General features: G+C 39.4%; 1 protein-coding gene across 1 annotated transcript in view; it reads right to left on the bottom strand.

The window, feature by feature from the left end:
* Window positions 1-16966, bottom strand: part of LOC106551272 (scavenger receptor cysteine-rich domain-containing protein DMBT1) — a 140024-nt gene that overhangs the window by 712 nt on the left and 122346 nt on the right. The window contains 9 exon segments of the mRNA XM_087725018.1: window positions 206-474; window positions 1021-1406; window positions 2638-2810; window positions 5298-5512; window positions 6106-6250; window positions 7763-7971; window positions 9730-9874; window positions 10433-10530; window positions 16002-16193. Of these exon segments, the coding sequence (XP_087581144.1) occupies window positions 206-474; window positions 1021-1406; window positions 2638-2810; window positions 5298-5512; window positions 6106-6250; window positions 7763-7971; window positions 9730-9874; window positions 10433-10530; window positions 16002-16193 (1832 nt within the window).

The raw sequence follows: 16966 nt of genomic DNA, 5'->3' as shown, positions 1-16966 counted from the left end.
TGAAAATTGTTGGCTAAAAATTTCCTTTTTTTAACCAGTATTTTGATTGATTGGCTAGAGATGGTGTACTGGCAGTTCTGCTTGTCTGCAGTTCAATGGTAACATGATTTGCTTGCTATTTATAATACTGAAGGTTCTCTTAAACGGTTACCAATGAAACCTGTTAAATCTACTAATGTAGTCAGTTCCAAGAAAACATTCTCACCTGAGCGATCCATGGAACTTTCTTCTCCTTTCAGTCTGAGGGGTCCAATCACTGCATCGCCTTTCCATTTGTAGGAGGAAATCCCTCTCTTATGCCTAGAAATGCAACCTTTGGTGCAGCGAGAATTAGAATTCTTGCTGTCGCAAATTAAAACTTCACAGTGAAGATAAACTGATGGGTAATGTTTTAGAAATCTGAAGGATCTGAACCTAAATCTTCCATAATGCTCAAGGATGGGATAGGCCATAAAAGAATCGTCCTTAGTGCAGCTGAAATAGAATATTCAGATGATTTTAGCATGATTAATACTTGAACTTATATGCATTCATATATTATGCTTACCAGAAACTGCTTTATAAATAGGTGCAAAAAAATGTTTCAATCCTGCATCTATTTCTTTACTTTCCTTTGACACATGGACTCTTTCAATCTATAGTTAGCCCCACTTATATTCTATCCAGAAGGTTACTCCTGTTAGTCTGTTGCATATGTAAAATAAAGCCATGTGAGATGTATTACAATTTATATACTTGTGGTTATTAATCTATTTTATCAAATGCTGGAGTCTTGTGAGCAGACTTAAATATATGTAAAGGAGGAAGACAGAATGAACTTGATTGACTATACAAAAGTAGTACTTAGATGTCATTCAGATACCTTTAATCTAAATAATTAAGTAATGTATGTAATATAATATGAAACTTTTGTCCTATTTTTCCTCTATGAAGGAATTTACATCAGTTCCATGTATCATAATACAGCTAAGTTTATAGTTACAGTCAATCCTAATGGTAATTAGCAGTGAATATACTTACCCAGTTCTAACTAAATCATATTTTGGTGATTTAGAATTAAGGTCTGGAGATGCAGTGCAAGTATCCACAAATACTACCAGATTTGGATCACTGGAATGTAGGCTGATCTGTGCATAGAGCATTTGGTTCAAGTCGACAAAGTAGGGAGTTTCAACTATGGGTTTGGAGAAGGAGTCTGTTTCATAGAACGACATGCTGAGATTGTATCTACCTACAGCCGTTGTGTTGTCTAAATGTTCACTTTCTGTTACATACACAACTTCTACCGTTGAATTGTTTTCCATTATACATTTTGCAACAATTTCAACTTTCTTTTGGTGGGTGATTATAACGCCCGCTGGCAAGGCAGTTACAATATTGCTGTAGGTGATGCTTTGACCTTCAGTCTGCCAAGGAAAGAAAAGAAATAAGGTATTTTTTTAAAAAAACGGTACAACGTTTTGGAAGACAGAAAAAAAATGTTTTTAACCTACAGATACATCACGAATCTGAAGTTTTTATAATCTCTAATTATAAAATTATACTTAAGTATTTTGTTTAAATGTTAACAACCAGTAGCCACAAAATCGTATATGATAATACATTGAAGAACATTGATAAGTAGAAGCCTCCTCCAATATCAGTTTCTTTGATACTACTACTTTCACCATTTGAAAACCAAGAAGGTATTTTGAAAATCAGCATTTGAATTCTGTAAAAAGCACATGATGTTTAATGACACAGACTGTTGCCAGTAAATAAAAACTACCGAGGAAACTAATGAGCTTCATGCAGTCTATTTGCATCGTTGATCTCTATATTCAGGATTGTAACCACTTTGTAAGTTCCATTAATTTGAGTAGGACCTGGGGTAAATGCACTTTGCATCCTGTTTGATTGTATCCTTGTGCTTCCCAACTATCTCTGTACTCTAATGGGATTCCCCCAGGGGTGGGTTTCAACCGGTTCGCGGCAGTCCCCGCGAACCGGTTGGTCGGCGAACCTGGAAGTAAGTAACTTCCGGGAACGGCGAAGGGCCCACCCGCCCGCCCGCGCTCCTTACCGGTCTTTGAAGGCTTCTGCACTTCCACGCAGGCGCATGGCACATACAGCGCCTGCGTGATTCTCCACGAGCAGCTGGATGGCACATACAGCACCTGCGCGAATCTCCGTGAGCAGCTGGAGCATCGCGCAGGCGTGAAGATGCATGCGTGAACGTGCGTGCATGAGGACGCCGCCGGCCCTGTTCCAACTGAACTGGTTGGAACGGGATTAGCAACCCACCCCTGGATTCCCCCCCCCAATTACAGCTCTGATAGTGTTCTTTTTCATATCTGAGTGGTGTAAAAGCAGAGTACAGAGCTATACAACTATATTGGACTCATTTAAGATTGCATGCCATTGATATGTTTAAATCTAGGAATAGTGTATAGTGGAGATGACCAAGTTAGAAAAGATCTTAAGTACTCGCTGCAAAAATCTGATAACCACAAGTTGAAAGAAACAAGTATAATACAGAAAACTCGCTGCTGTCAACTAGTCCTCATCTGGATTTTTTCAGCCTTGATTGGAGACTCTACTAAAGGTAGTTACAGCTTTGGAAAAAAATAAACGAATTCACAGCAAGATGAATGTTACCTTTTTAATTGTTCCACAGCTGTTGATTGGAAAAGAAAATACCACTGGATTGTAAGAAACAGGCTTGCAAGTTTGGTCATTCAGATATAAGAAACTTGCATTATAGTTGAGAGAAGCCAAGTAAAAGTCGCTGAGAGTAATTGTCATCCTGTCTGAAGAACAACTGAGGGATGCTAACAGGAAAAGAAGAAGAAAAAATAGAATAGTTTCAGGAATAATATTAAAAAACTTTCTCCTAGGAGGAAGTATGTGACTGCTATTGCAGCAGAGGTGGGTTCCTGCCAGTTCGCACCTATTCGGTAGAACCGGTTCGTCAAATCTACCGAACCGGTTAGAAGAGGTTCCACCAGTGGACCCGGAAAGCAGGCCACACCTACAGAAGAGGTTCCAAAAATTTTTGAAACCCACCACTGACACAGACAGACAGACAGACAGACTCACACACAGAGAGAAAAAGAAAGAGAAAGAAAGAAAGGAAGAAAGAAAGAAATAAAAAAGAAAGAAAAAGTGAGAGAGAGATGAAAGAAAAAAAGGGACAGAGAGACAAAAAGGAGAGAGAGAGAGAGAGAGAGAGAGAGAGAGAGAGAGAACACATGGCCAGCAAGCCACTCCCACCAGATAACATGGCCGGCAAGCCACTCCCACAAAGGAGGCCACACCCACAGAGTAGGTTCGAAAATTTTTTGAAACCCATCACTGTATTGCAGAATAATTTAAAAGGAGATGATAGAGGTTATAAAATTGTTTTGAGTGAAAAAGAGATCTTTTTTTCCCCTTTTTGTTTCATAAAACCAAAACACCTCTGATAAGTAGCTTCTAACTAAGACTTTGGTCTTGGAAAAAGCTAAGCAGTGTTAAACAGATTTGTATATAAATGGGAGACCCCCAGGGAACCCTAGTTCCATGGCAAAATAGTAAAGTAAAACATATAGAAGTCTGACTATTACTATCGCTTTGGAAATGTTTTGAGCTTGAAGCACTTCCAAAAGGGTAAAGAAAAATATTAAAATTATTTCCTTGGGTGTAAGCTAGATATTAGCATATGGTATGGTACATTGATTCTGAAATGTATAGAATATTTCAGCTTCTATAACAGCTGCTCTGTGAAGAGATTAAAAAATACAGTTCAAGATACAGCACCATTGTTCTCTGTATGATGTTAAAATCGTACAGGCAGAGATCCCAGGAAAGGTCAGTGCTTTCAGCATGGGATCTTTTTAGGATTTCTCATAATTGCTGCATTTTGAACTAACTTGGAGTTTTAAAAAGTACCCTCCCCCAAAACATCTGCTAGCTGATGTTTTAATTTGTAAATTGCAATTAGCTGTATGTGACCTTGAATATTTATTATTTGGATTGTCTAAATATTTGGTTTTAACTTTGTATATTGCCCAGAGTTATTGTTGTGACACTGCTGTGGCCACTATAGAACTTGTATAAAGAAATAAATGATCTTACATGTCATCAGGTCAGGGGTGGGTTTCAACCGGTTCGCGGCGGTCCCTGCGAACCGGTTGGTCGGCGAACCCGGAAGTAAGTAACTTCCGGGAACGGCGAAGGGCGCACCCGCCTGCCCGTGCTCCTTACCCGGTTTTGACGAGTTCTGCGCTTCCACGCATGCGCAGGACGCATACAGCGCCTGCACGATCCTCCAGGAGCAGCTGGAGCATCGCACAGACGCTAGTACGCATGCGTGCGCTGCGCGTGCATGAGGACGCCGGAGGCCCCGTTCCAACCGAACCGGTTGGAACAGGGCAAGAAACCCACCCCTGCATCAGGTGTATATAATTATAGTCAGGTGTAATTGTACTGAGAGCTAGTTTGGTGTGGTGGTGAGTTCTAGTTCTTAGGCAGAGAGCCAACCGAGTGATTTTCAGCTGGTCATCTTTTAAGCCCAAGGAAACAAGCAATAGTAAACCAATTCCAAAACCCTGCCAAGAAAGTTCCTACAGGGTCTTGTTTACATACTAGCCGGGAGTCAAAACTGACTTGAAGGCACAAATTAAAAAATAGGAATAGGAATCTTTGGTGATGGATGGAATATCTGGGTGTGTTTGTGCCGAGGTTAAACTAGTCATAACTTGAAATAAGGACAAATCCTTGCCATGTTTCCCAACCTAGAAAAAATGTTATAAAGCAGATTTAGATACAAGACATCATTGGAAGAATAAATCTTCTACCTTCGGGACCGCCTACTGCCACATACCTCCCAGCGGCCAGTAAGATCCCACAGATTGGGCCTCCTTCAGATGCCGTCAGCCGGACAGTGTCAGCTGGCGGGCGCCCGGAGGAGAGCCTTCTCTGTGGCTGCTCCGACTCTTTGGAATCAGCTACCCCCAGAGATCCGGACCATGCCCACTCTCATGCCCTTCAGGAAAGCTGTAAAAACCTGGCTGTTCCGGCAGGCCTGGGGCTGTTGACCTCATTGTTGAGGTCCAGCCCCGATTAGAATGAATGCAAGTGATTTTGTGATTTTAAACTGTCTGTTTTTTCTTTCTCTTTTTCTTCTTCTTCTTTTTGTAAGCCGCCCGGAGTCCTTCGGGATTGGGCGGCATATAAATTTTGATAATTAAATTAAAATTAAAATTAAATTAAATCTGTATTTGGTATTCCCTTTCCATATCAGTATAAATCAGTTATTACAGCCTCATTGGACTTACTGTTCGGTTGTGATATTGGTGTAGTTGTGTAGCGAGCTGAAATCCCCCGGTAAGAATTAGCATAGTCCGTAGACAGCACAATTGTCATAGCGTTAGATGAAGACTTAAATGTTGGCTTTAAATTACCGCACACTTTTTTGATTAAAGGAGAATCGGACGTTGGACCATCAAAAATGGCGACAAAATCAAATCTGCAGTTCTCATCCATTTCTATCCTGGACACAGAGAAAAACATCAGTTTTTTTTATTACTATTATTTCTCATACCCCCTTTTCTCCTTTATCTTCATTTATCCTTAGAATAATTTTGGTTCAAGGCTTTCCCGGGTCCTAGTTTGGCGGTCTTAACTTATACTCCATGTTAGCTCCGTGCCAAATAATACCACCTTGAGTTTGTGGCATTAGCTTTCATACGTGTCTGGATGCTGGCTACAGAAGCTAAACTGATGTAAGGTATAGGTTGGATTTAGGCAAATGTTTCTGAAATGTGTACAATTAATTGATGAATCAGTGTATTATAATGATTATAAATAGGGGGACCCAAGAATGAATGAAAATAGGAAATAAAGAGCATCAGTTTGGAAAAAGGTGACGGTCAAATACTAGTTTAAGCATATTGTAATTTTGCTAAAATTCCACTTTCTCTTTATTGAATGGTTTTTATTGAGATGCCATTATATAATTCTGCCTATTTTTAAATGCAAAGTTAATCTTAAAACTTATTTTAGCTTATTTCTTTATTTAGAAATTTTAGCATTTCATACTCTGACCAGAATTTGAAAGACACATGTAAACCAAAATATACTTACAGTATGTCCTTGAAAATTAAATTTATTTGGGTGTATGGTTTTGTTTCTATATGCCAGACACAATATGTCATGGGTTGATGTTTCTTTGGGTAATTCGGGCTGGTGAATGTTCCTTCTGGGCCAGTAAGGTAACCTCCACATCTGGCTTTAGAAAGATTTTTTTAAAAAAAACAACAACATCAGTATGCAGAAAATACAACATCGTTCACTATTCTTCCTTTTCCTATCCTCTGCCAGTGGAAAGATTCAAGCTGTTTAGAAATTATGCAACCGCCTTTATTACCTTTAGAGTAATCCTTAGGGTTCAAGTTTGGATTTTTTTAAAGATTATACATACAACATGGGATTAATAGAGCTTCCACTAAATCTATGTGCTGCTGAAAGAGGAATTGGCCATAAACAGATTGAGCCCACTGTGAGTTAATGTCTATGCACAATTGCTTGGTATTTAGTTACAAGAAGTCCTTGACTCACGACCAGTTGTTAAAATTTGCAGTCACGTCAGAACAAGCCGTAAAAGACTTGCAGTTGATGCAATATGTCACTCTCCCCCCCCCCCCCCCCCACCGCAGTTACATTATCACATTTTGGACACTTGGCAATCTGGTCACATTTACAAGTAGTTGCAAAGTGCCCAGTAATCATGTAATCGTTTGCAAGCTTCTCTGCTGGCTTCTTCTGGAACTATATTAGGAAGTTGCCGGGGAAGGTTGCAAATATCTCAGGGGATGCCACAAAGAAGAGGGAGTCAAGCTATTCTCCAAAACAACTGAGCGTAAGACAAGAAGCAATGGGTGGAAACTAACCAAGGAGAGAAGCAACCTAGAACTAAGAAGAAATTTCCTGACAGAACAATTAACTAGTGGAACAATTTGCCTCCAAATTGTGAATTCTCCGACACTGGAAGTTGCCTCCAGAAGTTGTGAATGCCCCAACACTGGAAGTCTTTAAGAAGATGTTGGACAGCCATTTGTCTGAAATGGTATAGGGTTTCCTGCCTGAGCAGGGGGTTGGACTAGAAGACCTCCAAGATCCCCTCCAACTCTGTTATTCTATATTCTAACAGGTGGGGATGTTGGATTTGAGGTCCCTTCCTCCAGAGGGGTATTCCTCTACGTGCTGGAAGAACAGACTTCGGATCTGGTAAAAATACTAGTGAATACCTACATTCCAAGGTGGCCCAAACCGGCCGCATCCCACCCCTCCCGCAGCTCATTTTTGGCCTCCTGCAGCACTCTACTGGCCAAAACCGACCCATGCAGAGGCCTTGCTCCCCCCTCCCCGCCAGCTCGCGGTGAAGAACTACAATGCTGATCCAGCCCTTGAAGAAATCCAGTTTGACACCCCTGGCTTAGTTCAACCACTAAGATTTCAAGCCTGATTGTGGTCATAAGCGAAGGACTATCTGTGAGGTGAAAATCTTTCTTTCTGGTATTGAGTATACACATTATGTACAGACTTCAAATTCTCTGTGCTCAAGCTGGTTTTACTTTGTTTTTAACCCATTTTTCAATTAAGAATTCATCATAGCTATAAAAAGCTAAGTGCAATTTTATCGCTTCAAGCAATTCTACAATCAATTTCTATTCTAAAACTGGTAACCTGAACTCCCAGGTGATTCTGGATGGAGATCTCCCATCTTCTCTGGACGACTTACGTGTATCTGGTGAAATATAGTAATAAAGCGCATGGATCTTTCGCGTAAAATTCGTGGAAGCTGTTGATATGCGAAATGTTAAAGCCGAAGCTGATGAGTGAAATGCTGATTCTTTAGTACGGCATATTTTTCCTATGACAGATGAATTAGTTGAGGGACCATCATATATTTCAATGTATTCTTCGTCACATGAGGACAGTGGGCTAAATCTTAAGAGAAAAAGAGAAGATGGGTTTTTCTATATGGGGTTATTAATGAAATCCCATGATATAAGACAATAGTGCAATCTTCTGATGATTGACACCAAATAAAATATTTGCACTAAGCTTCCATTATAGCAGTAGTGTATCTCCCTCCTGCAAACATTACCAAAACAGGGTCTCCAAATCCTGGCTTCATATAATTGTGTCATAATTCTGCCATCTGTGTCACTGAAAAAAGAAAGACTGCCTACAAAAATGATGCCTATAAAAGTAGTTCTCAACTTTTGACCGTAATTGAGCCAAAATTTCTAAGTGAGACAGTTGTTAAGTGAGTTTTGCCCCATTTTACGACTGTTCTTGCCACAGTTGTTAAGTAAATCACTGCAGTTATTAAGTTAGTAACACGGTTCTTAAGTGAATCTGGTTCACCGTCAAAAGCGCGCTTGACAAAAGCGCGCCGACAAAATCGCAGCGAGAAAACCACAAGTTCAACATCGCGCTGATGAATGAGCGCAGAAGCGTGCCGACAAGAGCATGCTGACAAAAGCGCACCTTTAACAAAGAACTAATAAACCCTAAACCTAACCCTGAACCTAACCCTGAACCTAACCCTGAACCTAACCCTTACCTTAACTTAAATCGCGCTTCCCTTACCTTAACTTAAATCACGCTTCCCTTAACTTAAATCGCGCTTCCCTTAACTTAAATCGTGCTTTTGTGGGCGCGGTTTTGTTGGCGCGTTGTTGTGGGCGTGTTTATGATGTCGCGGTTTTCTCACCGTGGTTTCGTCAGCGTGCTTTTGCCGTGCGTGCATTTGTCGGGTCACGAGTGAATCTGACTTCCCACTGACTTTCCTTGCCAGAAGGTCACAAAAGATGATTACATGACTTCTCCCTTTACCTTTGCTTACTCACAATCTTTGTGGCAACTTGGTTTCTTATTTCTGTTCCCCCCTGATGTTGCTTATATCTGGGCCAGAGATGGCAAAACTATGACTGTGGGGTACCTCAAGATTGGTCTAGATGAGGGGGGAAATTCTCTCTCTCTCCCTCTCTCTCCCCCCACTCTCTCAGAGACAGACAGACAGAGATTGGATCGGGGAGGGGGCAGCAGTCAAGTTAGGTATTTTCTAAATTTTTGAAGCACTGAATCCAAAAGCTGTAGTATATATTGGAGGTTGTGATCGCTGCTTTAGCGTGATGATATCTTTTCTCCTTTTTTCCTAATGCTACATCAGGCTAAGTGGCTTTCATTTTTCCCTGTTGTCCTTGGTGCATTTGCGTGCATGGCTTGTGTACTTACACAGTTTCACAGCTTATTGTTGCTTTGATCTACACTGCTAGATTTAATATTATGATACGGCTGAATTAATTCTATATTAACACTCTATGAATATATTTTTGCTTTCTTCAAATGTCATCCACGTAATCATTCTATGTATTCCTGTCTGGTTTTATTAGCACTATTGTACATCAAACCGTCTGGCTGTTATATTTCACCAATAAAACATTTAAAAAACAAAGTTTCGTTTCTTGTCTCTCCAGGTTTGGAGGTAGATCTCCTACAGATCTCTCTTCTATGGATCTCCAAATCTGATTTCCTTACTGACAATGTCTAACAAAACCCCGCTCCCTTCTCTTCTCTTAATCCCGCTCTCTAATTAACTTGCCTTTTCCAAGGATCTTATTTCCTTCGCATCTTGCTACTTCCAGTTGGCTTATCTAATTTATAATTTTTCTGCCATTTCATATGAAGAATACTTACTCAATGTAAGAAAAAATTAGTCGAATGGTTTGATTTGTATCGCTTTCTCCCTTTATTTCCCAGATGCAATTTTCATTTGCGTTGAGTTGAATTGGTATTGCTTGAAAACTTTTTGTCAGTGTTTTCACACATGTTGTATTCCGTTCTAGAAAACCAGCATTAATCTTAGTAAAATTTTATAGAGGAATTTTGAATGAAAACCTTTGGAGTTTACTTATGTAAATGTAGAATTCTCATAAAAACATCTATATATTTACATGTTCCTCACTGAAAATAGTTATAGACTGAAAAGATCTGACCTTCACTCCGTTTATATTTTGGTTTCTATTTTACCCAGGTTTTTTGTTGTTGTTGTTGTTAATTTTCAATGATCAATGTTTTAACTTTTTAATATTTTAATGAAGTTGTAAGCCACCCAGAGGCATTCAATAGTGAGATAGGTGGCATATAAATGTAATAAATAAACACATTTTAAATGTGCGCATTACACTTTGTCTTACACAAGAGAACAATCTAACAATTACAATATTTTTTATAAACTATGGTGATGTAAGAGCTTCTCAAATATATAACATTTTGAATTCATTTACAAGAATGAAGACTAAACTTAATATATACATAATTTAGGTAAAGACGATTTTGAAGCCATTGCACATTGATTAGATATTTATATTAGTTTAACTTTTGTTCTAGTTTTCCATACCTTGTAACTCTGCCAGATTTTGTTCAGCAAAACTCAAGCCGAAGAAAAATGCCAAGAAGATTGCTGCAGAAGCATATTGCCTCACTGCAGACATTTTGCTGAGAAAATGTTAATGCATTTTGAGGCCTTTTATATCTGTCCTTATTTTGTAATCATTAATGCCTGAGCCCAATTTGGAGACGTACGTGAGAAAGAAACAGGTGCTAACATTGTGGATTTTGCATACTATAGATTTTTTTAAAGATCAGAGTAATCTATCTATAGTTACCATGTAATGTCCCAAAAGCTGGTTTTTAATAATTGTTTGCTTTGGTCATTCAAAATCTACAGGTCTACAATTGGATAGATGGACAAATTCTAAAAATTCTGACCCCTAAGAGTCATGATTTGCAATGAAGATTTAAAAGTCACTCATGCCCTCGTGACCTCAAGACTGGACTACTGCAATGCGCTCTACATGGGGCAGCCCTTGAAGAGTGTTTGGAGACTCCAGCTGGTCCAGAATGCAGCCGCGCGAGCGATTGTGGGTGCACCCCGGTACACCCACGTTACACCTATCCTCCGCGAGCTGCACTGGCTACCTATTGGTCTCCGGATACACTTCAGGGTGCTAGTTATTACTTATAAAGCCCTATATGGTATTGGATCTGGGTACTTGAGAGACCGCCTTCTGCCGATTACCTCCCACAGACCCATTTGATCCCACAAATTAGGCCTCCTCCGTATTCCATCTGCCAGCCAATGTCGGCTGCCGACTACTCGGAGGAGGGCCTTCTCTGTGGCTGCCCCGGCCCTTTGGAACGAGCTCCCCATGGAGATTCGGACCCTCTCCACCCTTCAGGCCTTCCGGACGGCCGTAAAGACCTGGCTGTCCCAGCAAGCCTGGGGTTGAGTTCCCCCCCCCACTCGAATTTGCTGTGTCTGTTGTGCTTTTAAATTGTTCGTATTGTCTGATTGTCTTTGTCTTACTTTTTGTAATTTCCCCTCCCTTGGCTTTGTTCAGCCGCCCTGAGTCCCTTCAGGGAATAGGGCGGCCTACAAATTGAATAAACTCCAAACTCCAAGTCTGAAAACAGATTGTATGTGGATCCAGGTTGTAAAATACTTTTCTCCCCTCTGGTTATCCTAACAAGGGCTTTGCAAGCAGTAGTATGGCACCTTGCTTTACATGAGTTCCACTACATTTAATGCTTCCTCTTATGCAATATAAAGTAGGTTTGATGCACGATAGCAAATGTTTGTTGGTACAGTATATTCCATTCTTCATGCTACTATTGAAAGATAGTAGAGTACTTGAAGTTGGTTGCCCTGAGTGAGTATTCCTTGCTGTGGAGCTGCTTCACTTTGAAGGTGCTTTCATAAATGACATGAAAGGGAATGTAGAGTTGATCTTGGGAAGAAATGAGCCAGCCTTTAAAGGTTGCGTGAGAGTAGGAAATTATGGAACAGATCACACATTTCTGTAAAGAAGGCAATCTTGAGTGGAAAAATGCCAAAAAAAACACCCCCAAACCCACCTGCTTTAATTTTGTTTGGTACGAGATGAAACACAGAGATACTTGGACAGGTTTGCAAAATTCTGTTAGTCTATCTTGTTGCAAAAAAAAAAAAAAAAAAAAAAAAAGCACCTGAGCCACAGTGGTTAGAGTGCAGTATTGCAGGCTAACTCTGCCAACTGCCAGCAGTTCAACTCTCATTGGCTCAAGGTTGATTCAGCCTTCCCTCTTCCAAGGTCGGTAAAATGAGGATCCAGATTGGTGGAGGCAATATGGTGATTCTGTAAACGGCTTTGAGAGGGCTGTAAAGCCCTATGAAGCGGTATATAAGTCTAAGTGCTATTGTTATTGCTATTCCTGAATGTCTGCAGTGCCTGGTTCTGGAACTGTCCTATCTCAAAAAGCTGATGTTACTTTCAAAAAAAAATTTAGTTCCCACAATGTTGTAGCCTTTGACAGCTGTAGCTTTCTGTAGTGCATGAATATTAAAATTGACAAAACTGGGAGGAAAATTCAGCGTCAAATATTATTATTATTATTATGGCTTGTCACACAATCAGTCAGATGATGAGGCTGGATTTGGCCGCTTTAACCACTTGCCAATTCTATAACACCAACCTATCTCATCAGCAAAATCCAAAATCATCTCAAGCATAAACCCCAAAAGTGGTTTCCACTGGGAAACAAAATTATTCGTCTTCTTTTCTCTAAGCAAAACAGAGAGTTTAGCCGTCTCTCCATTAACTTTTCCAGCCATTCGCCTGTTTTGGGAACCAGTGTCCTTCCATTTTTGTGCATAAAGTAATCGTGTTGCTGTTGGCATATATCCATTATGATGTTTTAACTCCTTTTTGAAAGGCCAGAAGAATGAGGGCCTCACCTATGGAGAACTAATCTCACGTAGGTAGAGGAGCAGCTAGTCAGAGTTCTTTGACTGACAGGTCTGTAACGTACCTTTCTTGCCTGACTGAGCGGGATGTGCTGATGCAATGAGACAAAGATTCTTATAGATTTTTCTATGGTATCTAGCAATGACCTAGATCCACAGGTGTGATGTTTCTCAACTTCAAACCATGGTGAGGCAGTAATAATATCTGCAAATGTGCACATGTGGGATTATTGAAAAAAAAAAATCTTGATAGTGTGATCTGAGACGTTTTCTGATTAGCAAATGACATGCACCTGTGTAAATATAAGGACTCCTCTGGAAAATTGGCATTCACCTCATTCTCTGAATATAGCCCTAATTATCGTGTGATAATGGGGAGGGCTGTGCATGACTGAGTCAACGCTATTGCTCCCAGTTAAGCTTCCATATCTGGAAAAATGCTATGCTCAGTGCCGGATTTTCCTATAGGCTAACTAGGCTTCAGCCTAGGGCCTCAAGATCAAGAGGGGCCTACATTCAAATTGTTAGCAAAATTAAAATTACACTATTCTAAAAACAGTGAACATTGAACTGAAAATAAGGAGAAATTCTACGCATAGGACTAATAAACAAACATAAAAATGTATTGGTTAAGATCGTTCCAGCGCCGCGGCGGTTGGGGAGCCCGCCCACGTTCCCAGCACCGGCGGTCGGGCGAGAGGCGCGGCCACTCCCAGTAGCTACCCCGTCGACGCGGAGCCCACCAGCGGCCAGGCAGGTGAGGGCGAGGGGGCCGAGCCGGGCAGCTGAGCACAGCAGAGGAGGCGGCTGGCCTCGCTGCCTTTGCCGCAGAGCAGAGCCGCCCTCCGTCGGGAGGCCGGCTATATATATTGATATATATTGATATATATCACAGTAATGATGTATTTTATTGTCTCTCATGTAATTTACAAACTTAAAAATGGGAGGTGAAAGGGCCTCATAAGTGGAATAGCCTAGGGCCTCTTTTCATCTAAATCCGGCCCTGGCTACTCTTACATTTTATTTTAATGATTTATTTTAATGGACATGAGCCCATTCTGCTCTGATACCCAGTTAAGCAGTTGCTATTTTTGTTCAAGTGAATCGTCTTAAGCTTTAAAGGTATTCTATTCAAGTGTCACTCTCTGTAGTTTTCTTCTAGTAATTTGTTTTAGGGACATGGAAACGAAATCACCCCCATTGTTTTACAGACTCCATAGGACCTCATTCCCATTCTGACTTTTGTGTGGCAAACCTCCCTTTCTTATTCATTCTAGTGACAAGTTGTTTTCCATACCAACTACATCACATGACGACAATGTGACGCCATGAGTTTGATACCCCTGATGTACACTACATTTCTCTGGTGATATTTAGATTATGAAACTTCTACTTGGGGGAAATTGTTAGTGTCTTTTCTTTATCAAGAAGATATTATTTAGGTTGCTTTCTTTTCCCCCATTTGCAATGAGCAATTTCTTTTGAGCTATGCTTATTAATTTTTATATATTAATATATTTAAAATATATTGTTAATTTTTAGCATTATATTATTATTTCTTATAAATGATGGGTATAAATGGACAAAGAAATAGCAAAATTGCAGAAAGGGCTATATGTACTGTATATTTGTCCGTTGTCTACTTGACAGAAGAGGTAGAACTTAATAGTAGAGGATTTTTTTTTACTACTTGAATTAGCGTAAGAATTTTGACTATGCATGAATCTCCGTGAAATCAAAATCTTTTCTAAATAACACAACATGTAGTAAAAGAATCCAAGGCTATCTTTCTTCCCAAGAGAAAAAGACCTTTCAAAAATAGTTTGTCTGGTAGTTGTAGTTGTGTGAGAGAAATAAAGAACACAGTACGTTATACTGATAAAATATAGATTAATTTGTCCTGAAAGACACAGCCAAAATTCTTCAATGGGGCAAATCAAAACAAGTTGAACAATGCAAAATTATTATACAATACTACCATCACCCAGAACCGAATTGATTTTCTATTATATATATTCCTATATGGAATTAGGCTAATAGACCTGACATTTTAAGTGCATTTAAACAACATTGACAATCCATTCCAGCACTATAAGATCACCTACTACTATTCTATTGTCATTTAGACAAAAGTCCCTACAGCTCATTACTTCCAGTCTGATTGTATATTTAATTAATTTTTTAGGGCAATTTGTCCTATGATGGGTTACAATCTTGGATCAGAGTAGAATGTACAATTTACATATTTGGATCATAATAATAGAGCAGAAAAGATTGATATTTATTGTAATGGGTAAAGGTTTTTCTTTTAGTCGATACTACTGAATCTGGGATTGCTGCATTTTTTAAAAATCTAGAATGCATTCTTTGACTCTTAACAAAATAATGTAGTTTCCCCCTCTATGCTGTACAAGTTCCATTAGTTCTCTACTTGTGATGCAAATTTAGCAGAACTTGTGCATTAAATAATATCCAAATTATTATGCATTTAATTGTTCTAAATGCTGAATGACATTTGGCCTTATTTGGCAATTGTTCTATATGCTGAATAAACATTTGGCCTTATTTTCGGGGAGGTCGTATTATTTATGAGGTGCAGGAGGTGGTGAGTGTGGTCACCTCAAGGCTGCTGCTGTGTTGCAATATTTTTGGGGAGGGCTTATTTTAGTGCATATGCTCAAAAGCCCGATTGGCTTATTATCTGGGGAGCTCTTATTTTGGGGGAAACAGGGTAGATATAGTAGCCTGTAGCTTCACAAAAGAGAAATATAGACTTGGTGTATTACCAAATGATAAGAATAACATTTAACTTTGTAATAATGATGGATAAAAACCAATTACTCGGACTATTTTCCCCAATGTGATTAAATACTCAAAAACAGAATGTTTCTACCTATCTTTATTTATTTCGCTTGGTTGTTATGCTAATTGTACGATGAATTAAGGCAAAAGAGTTGTAAATGTCCCCACATCAAATCAAAGTGTACCATATGACAGGAATGAGGAGGATAGATAAAAGCACAACAGTGTGAACATTTAAACATTGAATAGTTCAAGTCTGTAATGCAATCATGTGAAACATTGCCATTCTTGAGAAAGATTTACATGATAAGACCATGCATTTGATTACATTCAAGCTGCTATTCGTTTGGTAAAGCATGAATAAGCCCAGAAAAATTATTTCCATGTTATTCTATTATTTTTATAGCAGCCTTGGTAGCAACGAGAGGAATAATCCTGTGATTTGCACACAAATATCTTGCAGCGAATATAAACTGTGGAATAGTTGTTGCGCAATGTGAAAGATTTAAATCTGAAGCTGATGTTTCTCCTGTTCCTTGAAGAAAAAAGTTGGTAATTACTATCCATTTTGCATCTGAAAGAGATGGAACAAAGACAGATGTCATTTTTTTCCCCTTAGAACCTGCACAAACACAATTTCACTGTATTAAACTAGCAATAGGATGCTCCAGTGAATATCACGCTTATGAGAGAGCATTTGTTCATAGATTTACTAGTTTGCAAATAGTTGCATAATTGCAAATAGATTGCTAGTCAACCCATTCCGATAATAAAATACACAATGATGAAAGAGGAAGATTTTAAAATGAAAATTTTTGAAAAACCATACATAGCAGAGATGGGTTCAGCCTGGATTGGCTCCGCCCACCTGCCTGGATGCTTCTGAGCATGTGCTCAAACCATTAGTAAAAAAATTGGCAACCCACCACTGATACATAGGCATCATGTTGGACACGGAACATTATACTGAATGCAGAAAAAGAGTAAGAAATACTAAGCCAAAGAAACCAGAGGCCCAAGATAATGGAATGAATCAGAAATAGGACTAATTCTGATTTCTACCAACACTATTCAGAATACATCTCTGTACCATTGGGTCCTTGAAAACCATCCTTATTTCCACTACTTTCATGCAACACTCCATATTTTTGTTCTTCGAATTGCATCCTAGTTTTGAAAATCTGATCAACTCTATATATTCCTTACGGTTCCACCACAAAACCACGGAGTACAAAATCGCGCTCGACGAAAGCGCGCATTTGACGTCATCACAGCGCGACGAAAACATTGCGCTGTGATCGAAAAATGTAAAAATAAAGTGAAAACCTTACCCTAACCCCCCCAAAC

Source organism: Thamnophis sirtalis, unplaced genomic scaffold (assembly GCF_051295495.1).
Source record: "Thamnophis sirtalis isolate CommonGarterSnake01/CBP01778 unplaced genomic scaffold, rThaSir2_p1.2 scaffold_11, whole genome shotgun sequence".
NCBI classification, from domain to species: Eukaryota; Metazoa; Chordata; class Lepidosauria; order Squamata; family Natricidae; genus Thamnophis; species Thamnophis sirtalis.
The sequence above is the reverse complement of the archived record's forward strand: the minus strand, read 5'-3'. Positions and strand labels throughout refer to the sequence as shown.